This window comes from Chionomys nivalis, chromosome 7, assembly GCF_950005125.1.
Source record: "Chionomys nivalis chromosome 7, mChiNiv1.1, whole genome shotgun sequence".
Lineage (NCBI taxonomy): Eukaryota > Metazoa > Chordata > Mammalia > Rodentia > Cricetidae > Chionomys > Chionomys nivalis.
This window is the reverse complement of record NC_080092.1, coordinates 80,966,138-80,983,524: the sequence shown is the minus strand read 5'-3', so window position 1 is coordinate 80,983,524 and position 17,387 is coordinate 80,966,138. Positions and strand designations below refer to the sequence as shown.

The 17,387-nt window shown below is 52.0% G+C and overlaps 2 protein-coding genes across 2 annotated transcripts; both read right to left on the bottom strand.

Moving 5' to 3' along the window:
• Positions 1-915: 915 nt before the first annotated feature.
• Positions 916-2,991, bottom strand: Hsd17b1 (hydroxysteroid 17-beta dehydrogenase 1). The gene is made up of 6 exons (XM_057776017.1): positions 2,857-2,991; positions 2,603-2,770; positions 2,274-2,453; positions 2,095-2,188; positions 1,602-1,776; positions 916-1,489 (listed from the first exon to the last, which is right to left on the bottom strand). The coding sequence occupies exons 1-6, from the start codon at positions 2,951-2,953 to the stop codon at positions 1,181-1,183; spliced, it is 1,023 nt and encodes a 340-aa protein (XP_057632000.1). The 5' UTR covers positions 2,954-2,991; the 3' UTR covers positions 916-1,180.
• Positions 2,992-4,116: 1,125 nt separating this feature from the next.
• On the bottom strand, positions 4,117-13,457 carry Naglu (N-acetyl-alpha-glucosaminidase). The gene is made up of 6 exons (XM_057776015.1): positions 13,066-13,457; positions 12,111-12,258; positions 10,049-10,195; positions 9,793-9,878; positions 7,433-7,689; positions 4,117-5,330 (listed from the first exon to the last, which is right to left on the bottom strand). Exons 1-6 carry the CDS (start codon positions 13,440-13,442, stop codon positions 4,126-4,128), a joined length of 2,220 nt encoding a protein of 739 aa, XP_057631998.1. The 5' UTR covers positions 13,443-13,457; the 3' UTR covers positions 4,117-4,125.
• Positions 13,458-17,387: the final 3,930 nt, after the last annotated feature.

Here is a 17,387-nt window from a genome sequence, read left to right as displayed (position 1 = left end):
CCCCCAACACCCTTTTTGTTATTATTGTTGAGACAGGGTTTTAACTATGTAGCACTGGCTGGTCTGGAATTTACTATGTAGATCAGGCTGACCTCCCTCTGCCTACCAGAATGCCTTGGCTTGTTCTTTTTGAGACAGGGCCCCTTGTATCCCAGGTTGGCCTTCAACTTAGCATGTAGTGGATGGATGATCGTGAGTTTTGGACACTCTTGCCTTTACCTCTCGGATTCTGAGACTACAGGAGTGCTACTCACTAGGTTTTTTAGTAGCTGTAGTATTTGATGTATATAAGTGTTTTGTCTGTGTACCACATGCATGGCTGGTGCCAACTGGGGCCAGAAGAGGGGATAGGATCCCTTAGAATTGGAGTTACAGACAAGATGTGAGCCTCCATGAGGGTTCCAAGAACTGAACCCAGGCTATGCCCACTAGAACAGCAGCCAGTGCTCCTAACCCCGCCCCCAGCTACCTCTGCACCTCCCTCCCCTTGGGTTCTCTAGCAGCCCAGATTGGCTGAATCCTCTTGCGTCCACCTATAGAGTGCTGGTATTAGTGCTTGTTCCTTCTGTATACTCGCAGCTCTCAGGATGCATTAAAGAGATCACACTAGGAAGTCCAGCCTGGCGGCTCAGGCCTGTACACCCAACACTCGGGAGGACCAGAAATGTCAAAGTCATCCTCAGCTACATAGCTGGTTCAAGGCCCGCCTCGGCGACGTGAGACACTGATTCGACAACAATTGGGCTGATCCCAATCATCGCTGACAGTTAAAACCTCCCCCAACTTGCTGGCTCATCGGTTAAAGGCATTTCCGGTTCAAGCCTGAAGACCTGGAGTTCATGGTGGGAGAGAGAACAAAGTTCCCTGACCTCTGCACTCTGTGCCATGGTTGAATGCGTCCCCATCCACATCATGCACAATAATAATAAATTTATTGGAAGAAAACAAACCCTTAACCTAGGACCTCGGACTATACATATTAGCCCTCAGTCTTGACCCATGAGGAAGTTTGCACTATTTAAAATGATTCTGAGAAAGGCATGGTTGCACAGGCCTTTGATTCCAACCCTCAGGAGGCAGAGGCAAGCAGATCTCTATGAGTTAGAGGCCAGTCAGGGCTACATAGTGAGACCCCGTCAAAGAGAAAACAAATTCTAAAATAAGAAAAGGAGACTCTGGTTTAGTTCTTTTGCTGGTAGCATGGTTTGTTCTGACCCGGCTTATCCAATGCAGGACAGCACAATTCAGATGCCACCTGAGGGGTCGCGCAAATGAGGGCGCTGGAGGCCGCGTCCAGGTTCCCCGGGACTCTGGCCTCTGCCTCGGAGCCTTCCTGCTCCTGCAGGTCAGCGAAGGCCTCGCGGTGCATGGCAGCAACGTAGCTGCTGCCGCTGGGATCCTCTGTGCGCAACCGGGTCAGCGGCAGGAAGCGGTGGGTGGAGAAGTAACGCAGGGCTGGCCGCGGGGCTCGCAGCGCGGTCAGAAAGAGCTGCGGCGAGAAGAGCAGCACCTGTCTGCGGGGAAACCACGTGGGGGGGGGGGGGAGGTGCACCGCCACGCCCCACCCGGAGACTGTGCCCGGAGGTCCCGTTTGCACTCACCTCCGTCACCTCCTCTGGGTCCTGTGCCTCGCTCAGAGCTTGCTCATAGCTACGCTGGTAATGCGTGAAGAGGTGGCGGGTCTGGGCATCTGCACGCTCCAGAGCCCCGCCCGGACCACCCTCTAGCTTCTCAAAGAAGGCTGTGTGCACTGGCCCGCACTCGATGAGGCTCACGCTGCGGGGGCAACAGCAGTGACTGGCTATTGGCTGTGACCACAAGCCTAACCTTAGCTCCACAAAGGGAGGGCACTAAGAGGGACTGTGCCCAGGTGACAGATGCTGGCATTGCCAGAGCGCTCTGGAGTCTAATCACCTTCTCGCTCTGTTTACCCATCCCAATATGCCTTAAAGCTAGGGAGGCTTGTGAAGTGAGATAACCTAGCATCTAGCACACAATGTGAACTGGAAAAGGAGGGCCAGAGGCATTGCCCAAGAGTGTCTCCAAGTTTGGGGTTCCCAAACTTCAGAGGATTGTGGAAGGCTGGTGACTCACTGGACTCCAAAGAGCGGCAGCAGGATCGCTAGACTCTCGCACAAACCCTCGAGCGCAAACTTGCTGGCGCAGTAAACTTCGTGGAACGGCAGCCCTAGGGAAGTCAAGGTTGCAGAGGCCCTGGCGCTCCTCGCCTTGCTCAGCACCCCTTACTTACTCACTCTGTCCCTTTTGCTCACCCATCAAGCCTCCTACACTCGCAGTCACTAACACACGCCCGGAGTGGCGCCTCTTCATGTCTGGCAGAAAGGCCTGCAGCATCCGAACTGTCCCAACCACATTCACGTCCAGCACAGCACCCACCGCATCCAGCTCATGCGCCTCCAGCGGTCCGAACAGGCCCCGGCCGGCATTACACACTGGAGGGAGAGAGAACAGACACCGCTGGCGCATGCATGGCTCTTTCCCACCCCCAGCTTGTCCTCCCGTGTTCCCTGAACTCGGTACTTCCCTGTCTGGTTGGACACTGGGTAGTAAAGCCTATTACATGTATTTCAGGTAGGCTCACCCAGCACGTCCACACGACCCTCGGTCACACGAGCCTGGGCAGCGGCCACAGATTTTGCATCCCTGACATCCAATTCCAGCGTCTCCAGGGAGCCAGGAGGGCATCCTCGAGCCCGGGCTGCCTCCAACAGTGGTCCCTGAGTCTTCAGGTCCCTCAGTGTGGCATATACTAAAATTTGGGAGGGGATAAATGACTTATCACCCTGCTTACCGTGGTGGCTCTTCCCTGGCCTCCATGTCTGTCCCCTCCTATACCTTTGAAGCTCTGGGACTGATCAGACGCTAAACGAACAGCCAAGTGCAGGCCGATTCCAGAGGAGCAGCCGGTAATCAGCACTACTGTGCGGTCCATGGCCAAGGGCACTGATGTTGGGAGCAGGAAGGGTCCTAGTGGCAGGCTGGAGCTGGGTTCTGCTTGACTCCTTTCCAGTGCCAGTGCCCCCGCCCCTTGTTGTGTCTGCCAGCAATCTCAAGGCTGAGCCAGGTCCCTGGCAGGCTCTCCCCACCCTGCTGTGGGACAAAGCAGAGGAAAGGTGGTTGTGACACCAAGCTGGCTCAGTTGGTCTGGGTAAAGGAGAGGCTAAGTACCAACTGGGTGCTCGGGTGCAAACTGAGCAGTGTCAGGCAGATCTGGCCACAGGGACAAAACTTCTGCCCAAGGAACTTCTTGTTTTTGAGACAAGGGTCTTGCCAGGTAGACCAGGCTGGCCTCAAACTTATATCCACCTGCCTCTTGCCTCAAGAGTGGCAGGATTAAAGGCGTGCACCACACAGGATGCTCAACCTTTTTTTTTTTTTTTTTTTGAGACAGGCTCTCGTGTACCCAAGGCCACCTTCAAATTCATAATATAACTGAGGTTGCCCTTGAACTTCTGACCCCTCCTGCCTCTACCTTTTCAGGGTTGTTATTCCAGGTGTGTACCATCATCCTCTCAAGAAGATTACCAGCTTGCTGCTGTACAGCTTCTAAGGGGACCAGTGTTAAAACAGGGATGAAGTAAGGCCTGCCTGGGAAGATATGCCCCCACACCAGGCTCCACATGGACACCCACGCCCTTCCAGACATACCAGCATGAAGGCGTATTCGACCAGTACGCTAAAATAACCAGACCAGCTCAAAACAACAGATATAATTTAATAATTGAAAATGGGGAAACTCACGCGACCGGAGTAAAAGTTCTGATGTCCAAACGGGTCAGGCGAACACGCACGTAGAGAGCGAGCGCAGGCGGATCTCCAGGTTTATCTACCTGGCTCCAGGCGGCCACACCCTAGCCAGAGGTGATCGGCTGAGCTTCCCCCACCACCAGCAGTCTACAGCACCTCGGTTAATAGAGCCAGGCTGGTTCAGCGGTTTATTGTTAGCAGAAAACAGTACTTTAACCCCCAGATGTAGGGTGACTGCCGAGAGTAGCTCATTTTCCTCCAAGCCATGGCTGACCCTGCTCCTTCTCCTAGGCTCAGGGATCACACTGTGCTTTTTCGGTTTGAAGACCTGATCCAGCAGATCCCTGGATCTGTCTGTCACAAAGAGGCTGCCTGGGGGTGATATCTGAGGAAGATTTTCTTGGCTAGGTCCACGGTGTCCCCTTGGGGCTGACTGGGGTATCTCTTCTTGTTGGTAATGAAGGCCTGCTCTAGCGGGAAGACATTCTTCTCAAACTCATGCTGTTGGAAGGGGACTCCTCTGGCTAGGCTCTGAGCCAGAGTTTCCACAAAGAGACCCCAGCGCGGCTGGTAGTAGTCAGCCACCAGTCCCGCCAGCTGCTTATTGGCGTAGTCTAGAATGTTACCCTCAGGCCCCCACAGGGTCAGCTGGTAGCGGCTGTTCTGGTCATAAAACTGGGCCTCGGCTTCACTCACAGCCACTGCCCGGGCCTGATCCAACCAGCTGCCCAGCAGGAAGCGGCTGTCACTGGCCAGCAGCTCATCAAGGGAAGGCAGGAGCTTATAGGCCAGAAGGCCTCCAGCCCTGAGCAGGAGATCGAGCTCCCCCTTCAGGTAGGCGGTCCTGGCCTCCTCATAGCACAGACTGACCAGCTCTTGCACTGCTTGGCGGGTGACATCCAGCAGGTCATAGCGGAAGGCTGGACTGGCGGTCAGGTTAGGAGCCGCTGACAACAGCAGTCGCCAAGCCTCAAATACATCTGATCGGTTGTACCAGACGGTGGTACTCATCCGTAAGGATGGCCGCTTGACCAGCGGGCTCCGATTATGCCCACTGCAGGTTTGCCCAGAGCAGTTGTAGACACTCCTGAGAAGGAGTCTCCAGGCTGTCCCCGCATTTGGCTGGGAGATTCCATATCGGCGACTGGCAAAGCTGCTCACCCAGGCCACCAAATCTGGCACAGGGTCCTTGCGCCAGCCCAGTTCAGCCATGAGGGCATAGACCACTTCATTCTGGCCGATGCCCTCAGGGACTATGCCAGTGCCAACCATGGTGGAGTTGGGGAAGAGGCGGGCTGCCCTGGGGCCTTGGTTCACAGCCTCCAGGGTTCCAAACAGGCCATGGTTGCCCCCAAAGTTGTGGAGCATGCACCAGATGAAGGGCTGGCCGTGGAAGGAGGCGGTGTGGAGGTAAACTGGCTGGCTCTCGGCAAACAGGTCCAGAACCAAGAGACGACCACGGGGCACAGCCTCCAGCACAGCCTTGACCTGAGCAGGGCCCCAGAACTGGGGCTGATGCTGGAAAAGCCAACCTTGGAGCAGCCACACAGCATCAGGGTCCACTGCGGGGGGCAAAGAGAGAGATGAGGAGACTGATGTGGACCCTATTCTGCCCAGGAGGAAAGATGGCGATTGTTACAGGGCACTCATCACCCATGTCTGATCCACCTGCTGTTCTGCCATCCCCGGACCCCTCCCCCCAACCCGCCTCCTCTAGGATAGTACTTAGCCAGTTTCTTGGACATCAGAGCTACCCAGAAAGTTTAAGACACGGATGCTTGGGCCCCAAATTCTGGATCTGCTCAATCAGGAAATACAGGGCTTGGGCCTTAGAATCCTCCTATCTGGAAGTATTTGGGTTGAGATAGTGTTTGAGTATGTCTCTCAAGGGTTCATAATTAAAAGATTAAAGTTTCATGCCTAATCTCCACTGTGAGATAAAAAGGTGGAGACTCAGGTCTGCGAGATGGCCCCGCTAGGAAAGGTTCTTAGTGCTAAACCTGACACCCAGAGTTCCATCCACAGCCCACATAACAGAACGAAAGAACAGACTCCTGTGACTTCCGCATGCCCCTTATTTTTTCCTTAGTTGAAAAGCTACAGCCAGTGCCGTGGTAGTGTACACTTTTAATCCCAGCACTTGGGAGGCAGAGGCAGGTAGATCTCTGTGAGTTCAAGGCCAGCCTGATCTACAAAGCAAGTTCCAGGACAGTCAGGGCTGTTATACAGAGAAACCCTGTCTCGAAACCATTCCCCTCCTCCCACAAAAAAAAAAAAAAAAAAGAAAAGAAAGAAAGAGAGAGAGAGAGAAAGAAAGAAAGAAAAAGAAAAAGAAAAGAGAAAAAAAATGAGGCTTGGGGGCTGGAGAGATGGCTCAGCGGTTAAGAGCATTGCCTGCTCTTCCAAAGGTCCTGAGTTCAATTCCCAGCAACCACATGGTGGCTCACAACCATCTGTAAGGGGATCTGGTGCCCTCTTCTGGCCTGCAGGCATATACACAGACAGAACATTGTATACATAATAAACAAATAAATATTAAAAAAAAAAATGAGGCTTGGGCCTCTGGCTCCAGATCATGCCTGGAGAAGCATAAGCCAATGTGTGCCTTTCGGGATGACCCATCAGGATGACAGAGGGCTCTCCATCACTTGGGCCCCTCCTCTTCTGTAAGTGGTAGATAAAAGTCTTGACCTAATATCTGTCGGACAGGATGGATGTAGAACCTCTGGCCTTTACAACTGATCCCAACAATGAGCTGGAGACCAAATAAATTATTGTTGTTGCTTGGTTTTGAGACAGGGTCTTTTCACCTCAGCCTGGTTGTCCTCGAACTCACCGTGTAGTTCTGGTTGGCCTCAACTCAGGGATCCACCTGCCTTTGCGTCCCGAATACTAAAATTAAAAGTGTGCGCCACCACGACCAGCTCCAAATAAAAGCTCTGCTATTGCTGTTGTTCGTGTATCTGGTGTGGATGTGTGTGCATACGTGGGAAAGTCGCAGAACAACTTTGTGGAGCTGGCTCTCACCTTCCATCTTTGTGTGGGTTCCATGGATCAACTTCAGGTTGCTAGGTTTGAATGCCTTTACTCACCAAGGCATCTTGCTGCTGCTGCTACCACCCCCTTCTGAAGTAGCCCAGGCTGGCCTTGAACTCCCGATCCTCCTGCCTCTGCCTCCCAAGCACTAGGGTTACAGGCCTGCGCCACCATGCCAGGCTTAAAATATTCTTATTTTTATTCACTTATTTGTTTGTTTGCTCATTCAAGACAGGCTTTCTCTGTGTAGCCCTGGCTGTCCTAGAACTTGTTCTGTAGACCAGGCTGGCCTGGAACTCAGAGATCCACCAGCTTCTGCCTTTCCAAGTGCTGGGATTGAAAGCATGCACCACCACTACCCAGCTTCATAAATTGTGCTCAATGGCTTTTTTTTTTTTTTTATACACAAAGCTAGGCACCCTGCTCTACTAGATGAAGCAACAAACCCCGGGAGGGAAAGAATCACTTGCCAATATCAGCCAGACCTCAGCACCCAGAGTGGGTAAGTAGCATGGCAGATGTGCACAAAAGCCTGTTGAGCTGGAAAGTGTGGTATCCCCAGGGTACAGGTCCTCCTCCCACCCACCCCCTCTCCCTGATGTCCCAGGGGGCTTCCAATCCACCATACCCTCAATCATGGCCTCATAGACAGCTGCAGTGGCTGCGGTGAGGTAGGAAGGCTCCGAAGAGGGTGGTTGCATCTCGTTGAAGGTGTCAGCCCCGTAGATATGATCTGTGCCAAACTCTTTGGTCAGCTCCCGCAGGAAGAGGCTCCCGATGAGGGGGAATACGGGGTCTCCTGGAGCCAGAAGGGAGGAGCACGAGTAGGAGCAATTGAAGTGTCCCCAGCTGCCTAACTGGGTGACGTCGACCTGTGGGAACACCCTAGGGGGAAAGAGGCTCAGGGTTGGCAGAGGCTGACGCAGTGTTTGGCTTGGTCTTATACCCCTCATCGGCCTCACATCTGTGGCTTTCTGGAATGTGTCTGAGTTTCTCACACCGCCATGTCTTTCCACGCGCTGCATCCCTTGCCTTGTACACTTCCTCCATCTCTAAGGCTCATCCGCCAGGTTCTTTCTCACTGTCCCCAAGAGTCACCTGTCTAAACAGGCTCTGCTATCTTCCTCTGCCAATCATTTCTCCGTAGGGACAGAGCCATGGGTGCCTTTGTCATTGCGACCCCAGGGCCCAGCATGGGACTGGGGCTGACATCTGTAGACACCTGGGAAGATGTTCACTGAATGAGAAGAAGGAGGTCCCCACCGCTTGGTGAGCAAGAGGGAGGGGTAGCCCATACACGGTGACTGTGAGGGAGCCAGGTGCTCCCAGGCATGATGGGGGCACCAGGAGGTGTTGGCAAAGCTTTTCAAAGGAGGAGACTCGTCCAGACCTCGAAGGTCTGTCCAGCCACAGAAGAGAAGACAGGGTACAAAACACAGGCAGAGACCAACACAGTCCCTGGGGCACTGGCAAGACCAGCTGCTTATTGACATTCTGTGTTTGCATATACGTACCCAAGGTTTGCAGGGACTACCTTTTATTTATTAATTTTTCATTCCTTTTTTTAAAATATTCTTTTATTAAATAATAATAATAACACACACACTAAATTAAACTTAGGGACTGAAGCGATATCTCAGTAGTTAAGAACACTGGCTGTGCCAGGCGATGGTGGTAGATGCCTTTAATTCCGGTGCTGTGGGACAATGGTTTTATCCTGGAAAGATTTGTTTCTTGTACTAGTTTAATAAAATGCTGATTGGCTAGTAGCCAGGCAGGAAGTAGAGGCAGGGCAACGAGAACAGGAGAATTCTGGGAAGAGGAAAAGTCAGTCTGCAGTCGTGACCCAGAGACAGAGGAAGCCAGACACAGAGGAAGCAAGATGTGACTGTCTTGCCGAAAAAGGTACCAAGCCATGTGGTTAACACAGACAAGTATTATGGGTTAATATAAGTTATAAGAGTTAATAAGAAGCCTGAGATACCAGGCCAATCAGTTTATAATTAATGTAGACCTCTGTGTGTTTTCTATGGGACTGAACAACTGAAGGACCGGGTGGGACAGAAATCCCTGTCAACATCCCAGCACTTGGGAGGCAGAGACAGGTAGATCTCTGTGAGTTTGAGGCCAGCCTGGTCTACAGAGTAAGTTCCAGGATAAGCTCCAAAGCTACACAGAGAAACCCTGTCTCAAAAGACAAAAAAACAAAACAAAACCCAATAAACCAAAAAACCAAAAACCAAAACAAAACACTGGCTGCTCTTCCAGAGGACCAGGTTTGATTCCCAGCACTTACATGGAAGTTCACAGCCATCTGTCACTCCAGCCTTAGGGGATCTGATGCCCTCTCCTATTCTCCGCCAGCAGCAGGCATGAATGTGGTACACACACACACACACACACACACACACACACACACACAGAGGCAAAACACCCATACACATAAAATAAACTAAACCTTTTAAAGTTGGTGAGCTTTCTAAGTTTGATGCTAATAATTTGGGAATACTTTAAGATTCACTGACTTTTATGTGCATGAGTGTTTATCTGCATTTATGCAGGTGTATGCAGCGCCTGAAGTCATCGGATCCTCTGGAACAGGAGAGACAGACGGCTGTGAACTACCACGTTGGTGCTGGGAACTGAACCATGGTCCTTGGCAAGTGTGGTGGGCCCTGACCCCGTGAGTATAAATTTACATATAGAAAGACTGGGTTTCTCTATGTAGTCCAGGCTAGCCTGGAACTGGCGGTGTCCCCGCCTCAATCTCCTGAATACAAATATCAGAAGAGTGTGTCCCATCCTACCCAGCAATGAACCCATTTTACAAGAAAGAAAACTGAGTCACGGAGACGTCAATCATCTGTTCAGGCAGTGGCTGATGGCAGAACCAGGAGTCAAGAGACACCAATGTCCAGAGCTTCTGTGTTTACATAATGCTTTTCAAGGCAAACCTTTTCCCTTTGAGTTGAATAAGGAGGGCCTCACCTGGTAATGGCCTTGGGGACATGTCCTGCGAAGGCAGGCAGCACTGGGATCATGCCAAAGGAGCGCATCCGGTCCAGGATCCGATGCTGAGAGGGACAGAGGTCAATGTGCCAGGACCTCTGCTGGGGGAGGCCCTTGCTTATTCAGGGAGGGTAGTTCCCTATGGACCAGTTAAGAGCCTGAAGGCTAAGCACCGCCATCCCTGGGTCTGAGACCACCCAACACCCATTCTTCCTTTTCCTTCTCCACTCCTTACCTGCAGGTAGACTTGCTTGAGATGCCAGGAGCGGGGTAGGGGGCCACCCCAGGTGTGCAGATTACCCATGCGTTCCCAGGCCAGGAAGGCCGGACCGGTGAAGAACTCATCGATCTCTGACTGGGTCAGGCCCAAGGCCAGGTATACCTGCAGAAGGAAGAGCCCCCACACCTGTAAACACGTGACTCTCCGTTCATCACGTCTCTACGCTGGGTGCTGCTGCTATAATATAGAACTGGAGTCCAGCCTGCAGGGAGCTCACAGTCCAGGAGAAACGGACCTGCTGGGTAGGAGAATCCACAAAAATACCTTTGTGGGACGGGTGAAGATATGGGACCTAAAGGGGCTTTCTTTGTGACCCATGGAGAGTCTCTGTGCCAGTTTTTTGTTTTGTTTTGTTTGTGAACTTTACTTAAGCTAGGGTTATCTGGGAAGAAGAAACCTCCACTGAGAAAATATCCCCATCAGACTGGTCTGTAGGCAATCTTGTGTGGGATTTCCTTTTCTGTTTGTTTGTTTTTGAGACAAGGTTTTTTTGTGGCGTTGGAGCCTGTCCTGGAACTCACTGTGTAGACTAGGCTGGCCTTGAACTCACAGAGATCTGCCTCTTTCCTCTCTTCTCTCTCTCCCTCCCTCCCTCCCTCCTGAGTGCTGGAATTAAAGGTGTGCACCACCACAGTCCAGCAGGGCATTTTCTTGACTGATGATTGATATGGAAAGACCCAGTCTACTGTGCGCAGTGCCATCCACAGGCAGGTGATTCTGGGTGTATAAGAAAGCAAACTGGGCCAGGCAGACTGTGGTGGCGCACACCTTTAATCCCAGCACTCGGGAGGCAGAGGCAGGCGGATCTCTGTGAGTTCGAGGCCAGCCTGGTCTACAAGAGCTAGCTCCAGGACAGTCAGAACTGTTATACAGAGAAACCCTGTCTCAAAAAAAAAAAAAAAAAAGGAAAGAAAAAAGAAAAAAACAAAGCAAACTGGGGGCTTGGCAGTTAAGAGCACTGGCTGTTCTTCCAGAAGTCCAGAGTTCAATTCCCAGCAACCACATGGTGGCTCACAACCATCTGTAATGAGAACTGGTGCCCACTTCTGGTGTACTAGAAGACAGGTCACTCATATACATAAAATAAATAGATAAATATTAAAAAAGAAAATGTTGTGCTGTGGTCTGGCAGTATGGAGACACACCCAGGCAACTTGCCTCACAGTTTCTTTTTTGTTTTTTTTTTTTTGTTTTTGTATTGAGACAGGGTTTTTCTGTAGCTTTAGAGCCTGTCCTGGAACTAGCTCTTGTAGACCAGGCTGACCTCGAACTCACAGAGATCCGCCTGCCTCTGCCTCCCGAGTGCTGGGATTAAAGGCATGTGCCACCATCACCCGGTGCCTCACAGTCTTGAACATAGGGAAAATCTTCCTTAAAAAAAAAAAAAGAAGAAAGCAAACTGAGAAAATCAGGAGGAACAAGTTCTAGCTTGGTTTCCCTCAGTGATGAACTATGGCTGGGATGTGTAAACCAAATGAGCTCTTTCCTTCTCTAGTTGATTTTGGCCATGATGTTTTAGTATAGCAACAGAAAGCAATAAGAGGGTCTTTGAGTAAGGTTGGCCAAAGGGAAGGGAATTAGCCAAGACTAATGAAGTAGAGGAGCCTTGCCCCTTCCTCACCAGAGTCTTCAAACTCACTACCTAGCTGAGTTTGAATCCCCCCCCCCTTTTTTTTTCTCCTGTATTTTTGGAGACAGTTTCTCTGTGTAGCCCTGGCTGTTCTGGAACTAGCTCTGTAGACCAGGCTGGTATTGAACTCACAGAAATCCATCTGCCTCTGCCTCCCATTAAAGGAGTGCTCCACCACCGCCCCATCTTGAATTTCTCATCCTCCCACTTCTACCTGAGTGCTGGGATTGCAGGCATGTACCACCATTTCCAGTTGTTTCAATGAATTGCCAGAGTCTCACCTACAGTAAGCACCCAGTTTGTCCCACCCAGGGAAGCCTCAGTCCCCCAGGGCCAGTGGGTGTGTAAATCGGGCAGGAGAGTGTGAGGGGCTAGGTTGGCACAAACCCGCTGCCAGATGGCCTCCTGGCCACTCCAAGCCAGTGCCAGGTTGATGCCATTCAGCGCCATCCAGTCAATCTCTTGCTCCCAACGGGCCCAGTCCCACCACACGAAGGAGTAGCTGTGCGTGCACACATTCTGGTAATAGCGGTACCTGCAGGTAGGGGGCACATTATTGGGGACATACGGGATGCCCCACTCACCCATCACCCTGGAGCACCTCAGAGGTAGCCTGGCTCTGGAATACTACCCCCAACACACATACACACACAGGACAATGGGCACAGGTTTCCAAGTGGCCCCTCTACTGCTCATTCCAGATCTACCCAGGTAAAAGCCAACACCTAGCACTGGATCTTCTCTCGGGGCTCCGTAAGCTTTAACAATTGTGGATACATTAACTTCATTTTCATTGAAAATGTCCAGACCCTCTACTGCGCATCGTGGGAGGGGGGTGTCCTAGGATGTCAGCCGCCATAAGGCAAAATTGGTCTCTGTCCTGAAGTGGATTGCCAGTCCTACAGTTTTATGGGGGAGAAGGGTGCGAGAACACATCATGCCCACACAGTGTGCCAAGGGCTAGAATAAGGGCCTTGGGCTTCGGGAACGGTCACTCCACAGCATCGTCAGAGAGGCCAAAGGAGGGGCATGGAATGCATGGATCACGAGAACGTTTTTTGAAATTCTACCATCGCACGCAGACTCTCAATCAACAGCGTGGCGGGCGTCATTATTTGCAGCAGGGGCTCCGAGAAGCTAAGGGACTTTGCTTAAGAACACGCATCTATTAGAGAGGAGCTAAGATTTGAAGGCACGGTGGTGGGACCCCACTTTCTTCTCCGTCTTCTAGGAGTCTGTAACTGCGGCTATCCCCACCCTAGCGTGGTGGGCCTCTACAACGGTGGGTGCCCCGAGGCTACAGGCCGCTGCCCCAGCCAGTTGGGACCTACTGCGTCGATACCTGTTGGGCGTGGCCTCGGTCAGCTCGTCGTGCACAGCGGGCAGCGGCCGGGGCAGGTGCAGCTGAGAGCCGGACCAGGCCACCTGGCAGCCGCAGAAGTCGCGCAGGTAGCGGTGCAGCCCCGCGGCGGCCGCCACTCCCGTGGAGCCGCGCACACGCACCGGCGCCCCGCCGCCGCCGCTCAGGCTGTAGGTGTCCAGACCGGACTCGGCCGCCAGCGCGCGATCTACGGACACTAAGAAATCGGCTGCCGGCCCGGGTCCCAGCAACCGGGCCACCAGCTCCCGTACGGCCTCTGCCTCCCGAACCTCGTCGCCCACTGAGTCCCCGGCCAGGAGTAGGAACCCCAGAGCCACGGCCAGCACCGCAGCTTCCATGATGCCAACTTTGCGGTGGACCGCTCACAACCAATACCTAGCTCAGGGCCAGGGGCGGGCGGGGCTTCCCGCATCCAATCGTCTGCCGACCTCGGGCCACGTGGCCTGAAGGTTGGCCTCCAGCTACCCGCCTGGAGACTTGGTTTCCGGACCTAGACTTTAGGGTGTCTGCTGACCGCGCGCGTGGCTGGAGGGCGCGTGACCTCATTAAACATCCCCGGCCACATGGGACGCTGCACATGCCCCGGCCCTTTCGGGTGCAGCCCGCTTCCTTTTGCAAGTCGCTTTCCTTTCATCCAGCCAGACACCCTTTTAAGTGATGAGAACTGAAGCCAGCCAAGGGCTCCACCACTAAGCCATATCTCCAACCCCCTCCTCTAGTAACTATGTATTTTATTTCATATCAGACGCTGTCACTGCTACTGTTGGACGGGTGAAGGATGGTCCCAGCTGCTGTTGTGGCCAGAGACCTGGAAACAAATAAGGATTTTCCTTGGTGAGGAGAGAGATAGGTCAGCGGGTAAGGCCCTTGCACCTGAGGACCTGCGTTCGAATCCTCTGGACCCAGTAGTGGCCCAGTAGTGGGAATCTGCCGTCCCAGTGTTGGGTGAGATGAGAGATGGAGACAGCTGGCCCCGTGTACAAAGTTACAAAAAGGAAGAGACCCTGTCTCAAAGTAGAAGGTAACACTCGAGACTTGTCCATTAACACACAAACACAGCACTCACTTCAAAAGGACCGAGATAGTTTGTTCTGGAGCCATATATGAGTGACCATGGTCTGGGAACAGTTTTAGGACACCCCAATTCCATGTTCCAATGTGGAAATGAATTGGTGAAGTTTTTACAGTAACAGAGCAAAGAAAGTCATAAATCAAGACACTTTTCTTAGAGTTTATTATATGTGCATTGGTGTGACGGTGTCAGATCCCCTGGCACTGGAGTTACAGACAGTTATGAGCTGCCATGTGGGTGCTGGGAATTGAACCTGGGTCCTCCGGAAGAGCAGCCAGTGCTCTTACTGCTGAGAGGTGGGGTAGAGTGAATCTGGGAAGCCTGTTTCAGGCTTCTGATGACATCCTGGGTTCTGGGGTGATGGGAGCCGGTGGTCTGCTGCAAAACTAATGTTCTCTACGTTCCAATGTTCATTCCAGTGTTCTGTACACTCCAGCGCTATGACATTTATTTGTCATAAAGCCGTTAGGTCAAGTACAGGAATAGGTGGTAACAATGGCTATTGAGAGAGGCTGAAGACGGCCCAAGATAATTTGGCTCTGAACCCGCAACCTTTCAGATTCTTCAGCTGCTTAGCACGGCAGAAGGTTCAGGAGAAACTACTTTTCTGGATCTCTGGTTCAAAGCTCTGACCATCATGTGTGTGTGTGTGTGTGTCTGTGTCAGATACCTACACTCCCCCACATACATGTGCGAGCACACACACTCGATACACACAGAAATAACAGAATTTCACCCAGGGCTGTGAGGCTGTGAGGAATCCCAAGCTCTTCAACCAGGCAGAGACATTTTATCTGACACCCAAGGATAACTAGGAATTTCCAAAGAGGAAAAAAAGAGCCTTCTAGGCAGAGGGCACATAGATAGATTAGAGTGGGGAGAGGGACTTGGGGGACTTGAGGAACTAAAATGTGGCCACGTGTGCCCGCTTGGCTAGCAGTCTACCAGCAGATCCTCAAAGGGCTGCAGGAGCAGAGCAGAGAGAGTCACTTTTCCCAACGGCCTCGGAGGTGAGAAGGTGACCCCTCAGCAGCAGGGGAGGAGAAAGAATGGAAACTCTCGGCTCCCAGAGCTCAGTATGGGCCCACGAAGATGTTCCAAGCCTTGCAAATGCTCAGGCTGCCTGTCTCAGAGGGTGAGGTGAGGGTGCCTGGGGCTGGGTGGGGGCAGGGAGCAGTGGGCTCCTGAGAAAGATTTTATTTTCTACAAGGATTTTGGAGCCAGGTGTGGTGGCACATGCCTGAGATCCCATTTAGGAGGCTGAAGAAGGAGGACCTAAGGTTCAAGACCCGGTTGAGTTTCTGACCAGCCTTGCTGGAATGGCGGTGGGGGTTAGAGTAAAAAGGCCCGTTCCTGGCTATCCAAGTTGGTCCTGTGGAAGGAGAAGCCCCTGCTTCTCAGTTCCCTTTATCTGGAGATTCTCATCCTTTCCAAGAAAGCACCCCAGTCCAAAACTGGAATAGGAAGATTTGCTTGGGACCTCGGCCTACCCTCTCTCCTCATGAAACGTGCTGTATGCAGATGTGTGGAGGCCAGAGGTTGTGTTTCATCTCACCCTCCACGTTTTTTTTTTCTTTCTCGAGAATAGGGTTCCTCTGTGTAACAGTCCTGGAACTCGCTTTGTAGACCAGGCTGGCCTCGAACTCACTGAGATCTGCCTCTGCCTTCCAGTGCTGGGATTAAAGGTGTGCAACACCACCACCACCTGGCTTCCAAAATTCTTTTTGGTCAATGTTGATTTTTTTTTCCGAGACAGGGTTTCTCTGTAGCTTTGGAGCCTGTCCTGGAGCTAGCTCTTGTAGACCAGGCTGGCTTCGAACTCACATCTGCCTGCCTCTCTGTCTCCCGAGTGCTGGGATTAAAGGCATGTGCCACCTTTATCAATGTTTGGTCAATGTTTTATTACAGGAACAGAGAAGCAAATTAGGACAGACATCAATCTATAATAATAACGGTATTCATGGTGGTCTGCATTACTTTCCTTGAGACGCTGGTGTCAAACACTCTCTGCTTGCTTTCCTTAAGACCTTGCACTGAACCTAGAGCTAAGCACGGCCCTTGCTGTGCTCTGAGACATGGTTTCTCTAGCCTCTATGTTGATCCCCATTGGCAAGAGGACTTGGGGCGCCAGTGACCACTGAACTTGAGGCACTGCCGCTGGGCCTACACACAGTCTCACCTAACAGCACTAGCCATTGGCCTACACTCCCAGGGACCTCCTGAACCTCCATCAGTGCCAACCTCCTGCTTGCTACAGCGGAAGGACTTGGCGGAGGTGGGTAGAACCTGCAAGCTTCTCGCGGGAGAGTCCCCAGTGGAGCCCTGCAGCAGCATCAGCATTTCTGCCCAAACAAGTGGTCCTCATTTGGGGAGAGGTCTGCTTATCTTTTATAGTAGCATGATAATATAAGGAATGTTTGTGTGAATAAACCGAGCACATTCAAAAGACAAATCCCATGTGGACCTCCATAGGCTGTGCTCTACACAACTGGACATGGCAACACCTGCCTTTAATCCCAGCACTTGGGAGGCAGAGACAGAGCAGACCTTTGTGAGTTTTGTGAGTTCAAGAACAGCACGGTCTTAAGCTAGCCAGGGCTACATATCAAGACCTTATCTCCAAACAAACAAAACAACAAACAACGAAACAAAAAGCAAAAACAAACAAACCCAACCAAACAAGTCTTACCACACAGCCTCTATGCCTCTTGACTTGAAGGAGGATGAGACAAGTTCATTCCTCAAGGAGGGATTAACAGGGAGCAAAAGCAGCTGACCCAAAGTATAGGGGTCGACACAACTGAAGCGGGGGGGGGGGGACGGGACAGCACCAGGCTTTCAACCTGCCTTGAGTTACCTTCTGGACCAAAGTGCCTTTTAGAGAAAGCAGGTTCAAAGGACTATTTCAGCAGCTTGGGGACACCATCCAGGGTTCATTAACCAGTTAACTTCCTGCTAGTCACAATAGCTCCTTTTTCATCACAACCCCCACTCCCCTCCCCACCCCCCACCGGGCAGCACTGCTGAAGGGCAGAGACAGGAGGATCACCGGGGATGACTGACTGTCTGCTCAGCCCTAGGTTCAGTGAAAGGGTCTCAAGGAAAGCAAGCAGGGAGTGCTGGACATGGATGTCTTCTGGCTTGCACACATACAGATGGGTGGCCACAGATGCATACACATACAGCACAAACGTTCACACACATGCATCGA

Bases quoted from the DNA above. Each gene is read 5' to 3' on its own strand.
- Naglu (XM_057776015.1), bottom strand. From the start codon at position 13,442: ATGGAAGCTGCGGTGCTGGCCGTGGCTCTGGGGTTCCTACTCCTGGCC. The intron at 10,196-12,110 runs GTTTGTGCCAAC...TTCCTTCTGCAG, and splicing joins AGGAGGCCATCTGGCAGCGG to GTATACCTGGCCTTGGGCCT. The intron at 9,879-10,048 runs GTAAGGAGTGGA...TGTCCCTCTCAG, and splicing joins TCAAGCAAGTCTACCTGCAG to CATCGGATCCTGGACCGGAT.
- Hsd17b1 (XM_057776017.1), bottom strand. From the start codon at position 2,953: ATGGACCGCACAGTAGTGCTGATTACCGGCTGCTCCTCTGGAATCGGC. The intron at 2,771-2,856 runs GTATAGGAGGGG...CCCAAATTTTAG, and splicing joins TCAGTCCCAGAGCTTCAAAG to TATATGCCACACTGAGGGAC. The intron at 1,777-2,094 runs GTGAGTCACCAG...TTGCCCCCGCAG, and splicing joins CTGCCGCTCTTTGGAGTCCA to CGTGAGCCTCATCGAGTGCG.